Source organism: Bison bison, unplaced genomic scaffold (genome assembly GCF_000754665.1).
Source record: "Bison bison bison isolate TAMUID 2011002044 unplaced genomic scaffold, Bison_UMD1.0 scf7180017864482, whole genome shotgun sequence".
Classification (NCBI taxonomy): domain Eukaryota; kingdom Metazoa; phylum Chordata; class Mammalia; order Artiodactyla; family Bovidae; genus Bison; species Bison bison.
The window spans coordinates 3,523,195-3,526,618 of record NW_011495042.1 but is presented as its reverse complement, the minus strand read 5'-3'; the positions used below and the strand labels follow the sequence as shown (position 1 = coordinate 3,526,618).

General features: G+C 48.0%; 1 protein-coding gene across 1 annotated transcript in view; it reads right to left on the bottom strand.

The window, feature by feature from the left end:
* Positions 1–771: 771 nt before the first annotated feature.
* The window catches only part of SLC6A1 (solute carrier family 6 (neurotransmitter transporter), member 1), a 37,421-nt gene continuing 34,768 nt past the window's right edge, over positions 772–3,424 (bottom strand). Inside the window, exon 16 of the mRNA XM_010862430.1 lies at positions 772–3,169. Within this exon, the coding sequence (XP_010860732.1) occupies positions 3,065–3,169 (105 nt within the window). The 3' untranslated portion in view covers positions 772–3,064. The remainder of the gene's footprint in view (positions 3,170–3,424) is intronic.

Genomic DNA, 3,424 nt, shown 5'->3' with positions numbered 1-3,424 from the left:
CCTCCATTTTGCCTTCTATGACCTTGACTATTTTTGAAGAGAACAGGCCAGTTGGCTTATAAAACGCCCCTGAATTTGCGTTCTTGGGTTCTTCTACACAGTGTTTCTCAGTGTGGCTGGCAGCCAACTTTCTCCACGAGAAAGGCTGAGCATTAATGTACTAGGCCCACTCCTGCTGCTGCTGCCTCTTCTCATTAGTGACTATCCCATCTCACTAGCGACTATCCTCTGAGCTCCCAACTCTCCTAGATCCTTACTCCCTTAGTTCTCCCACAATTGTAAAAGGCTTGTTCCTATAATAAATCCCTTATCCCCTACCACTCGGAGCGCTTCTGCTTCCCAGACGAACCCTGACGGACAGACAGACTTAAAAGCGGCAGCAGGACAAAAGCTGGTGAATCTGGGTGATCGTTGGATCATCCTAACACTTCTCTGTAGAATTCAAATTTTCAATACAATTTTAAAATGGAATATTTTGAGGAATGAGTCACAAGAGAATGAGTGCTGCTAACCAAGTGTGCTCCTTTTATCCTAGCTTCAGACCTTGATTTAGTTGACCACCTTATAGTTTTATAACAGTGAAAGCACCTCCCTTATGTGGCTTAGAAGCATTCCAAGAGTCTGGGGGAAGTCCAGCTCCATGCCCCTCGATTTTGAGCCCAAATCTCTCTCTGTTGGGGAAAAATATTTTAATGTTTTTTGTGTGTGTCTATCATTGTTCTGATGAAAGAGGTTATTGTGTCCCCATCCCCAAGAATTGAAGGTCTAACGTTGTATATCATAGAACCTTTATTATTTTTTCCTCTATATTCTTAGAAACGTACATAACGCCCGTGCTCTAGTTATAACACCATTTATAGACATTTAAAATGCATCTTCATTTATAAATATTTTACATTTGGTCCATAGAACAGATCATTTTACTAAATACTGTAATTTTTTTTTAAAACAGGCTCTGTATATAGTTTGAATATGTATATATTACATATATTTTTTTAATATAGAGATAGATTTACTTGGTGTTCTGAGAATAAACCCTTATTGCAAAAAAAAAAGCATATATGATAATACAGTATCTTTCCCTCCCCGGGGTAAACACTAAAAAAAGTTACACATATTCACAGCTCTCACAGTAATTGTACGACATGTAATATTGTGCCATATACGTAGGTTTGGATGGAAATCAGTTAAGGGATTTCTTGCCAAACATCTCACTTAGATTTGCTTACAAACATTATTAAATACGCTGCATTTGTCTTTGAAAGACTTGTTCTTAGTTTCAGAATGAAGAACAAAGAGAAAGTTAGAAGTCTTCCTGCCCTTATTTTAAAGGAATTCACGCCAAGGCTGAGGGGGTGGGACCATGAGACACAGAGAAGGGTTCCTTTTGTTCTAAACCCTATAATTCAACAATACATATGCATTTTGATCCTGGATTCACCAGGTGGCATCTGGGACGCCTTAGTGATGAGACTATTTTACAGATGACTTCAGGAAAAGCTTGTGGATTTCCTACACAATATCAAATGAGACCCTAGGTACCACACGTGAGGATGAATGTACGTATGTGAGCATTTCTATGCATACACGAACTTTTTTTCTACAAGAATGTGCTTAATATTCTGAGGGTAATAGCTTATTGCAAGAACTGGTATGCTGGTCACTTCTGGATGAGGATGACAGATTTTAAAAAACCCACAGTCACAGTTAATTACCATAGTTATTAAGGATTAGTTGTAAAACACAGCTCGTGAGTTTAACTAGCTAAGGAGAACAGGGCACGACGTACGACTTGCTACATGGGAACCCATGTTCCCAGCAGATGAGAAACTGTTGAGTTGCTGGAGCTTGCAAGAAACTGTCTTCACTGGGTCTGCTACCACCACCTCCACCATCACCACTGTGGAGCCCAGTTCTGGAAAAGAACACACACTACCTCCCGATGAAGCGGTTTTAATCTCGGAAGCACTTGGGGAGGGGGTCTGGATTAATACCAGCCCCTTGGTTACTGGGCTGGTGGATTTTAGTGGCAGCGAGGAGATGCCCACTGGGGAATTTCAGAGGAGGGGAGGGGGCCGCAGGCGTGACTGGGGTGGCTGTAAAGGGGTAAGACGGTTCAAGAAGGAGACAGTTCAGACCACTGGATCCACTTTGCAGTCAAGCACAGGGCCTCACCTTCATTTCCCATGGACGGTTCTGTGCTCTGCAAAGCAGGCTGGCCTAAGAAAAGGGCTCCTGGTTAGGGAACTTCCCCGGCAGGATCAGAGCCCCTCCACCACCAATGGCGGTTAAAAAAATCAATTGTGCTTTGAAGCAGTTTTCCGAAGAGCAAGGGGTTTGTTGGGCCAGGCGCCCTCAGAATGGCCTGGCGAAGAGTGTGGAAGGGGGTGGGTTGGGGGTGAGTGGGAAAGTAAGAAATTTAGTGCAGAGATGCCCGTTCAGTTGGGTGGAAGGGGAACAGGTTACTGGATTGATTGCTTGAGAAGGCAGCTCTGGGAATACTGACGGACCTGCGGGGGTGGGCGGGGGGTATCAAGCTGCCTCGGGAAGGAGAAAAACAACACGCCAAGTGCTGGCTCCCTGCTCTTATTAAAGGTGAGCTCTCCCTGGAAATGCCCATTATACAGAAAATACCCTTCTCACGCGCACAGAGCAGCATTCCCGGCAGAACCCAACTCCTGCCAAGCCGGAGATAACAGTCATGGGTTTCGGCAGTAAGAGAACAGTCGGGAATTAAAACTAAAAGCCAGGAGCGCACGGCCTCGCCGCGTCTCCCTGGCCTGCGGGGTAGTAAAAAAGATCTATTACAGCGGCCGTGTGGCCGATGCTGACGGGGGAGCGGGGAGGCCGGGTTATAAAGGTCACCAGCCCGCGAGCATCTACTCCTCCCACGGCGGGAGCCCCTCACCCCCGGGGGTGTGACTGTCCCCACCTCCCTCTCTTTGCCTGGTGATGGTGTCTGGACTCGCCACTCGAGGTAGGTTGAGATAGACGGTATCTTCAGACTTCAAGTGGTGGTCACGTGCAGTCGGGGCGGGGGGGGTGAGAGCGTGGGTGGGCGACCCTAGATGTAGGCCTCCTTGCTGGCTGAGCCGCTGGCCTGGGACTGCTCCGGACCGTTCTCTGGGCGCGCAATGTCTTCACTCGGCTGGATCATAACCTGGATCCGCTGTGGGCGGCAGAGGGATTCGCGCTAGGATGGCGGGAGGCTGGCTTCTCGTTGGCCCACCCACTTTCCAGGTCCCTCCCGTCTGCGGGCCTGCAAGGCTGGGGCTCCCAGCCCCCTCCTGCGCCTCTGCTGAGGCTCCCGGGACCACGCCCACCTCTTTTCACGTGGGTCATTGTAGCAACTCCCCCGCCGCTGCCCGACCCCCTCTATTTCCCCTCTACTTCCGTTTTTACCCCCACACCCTTTTCATTCTAT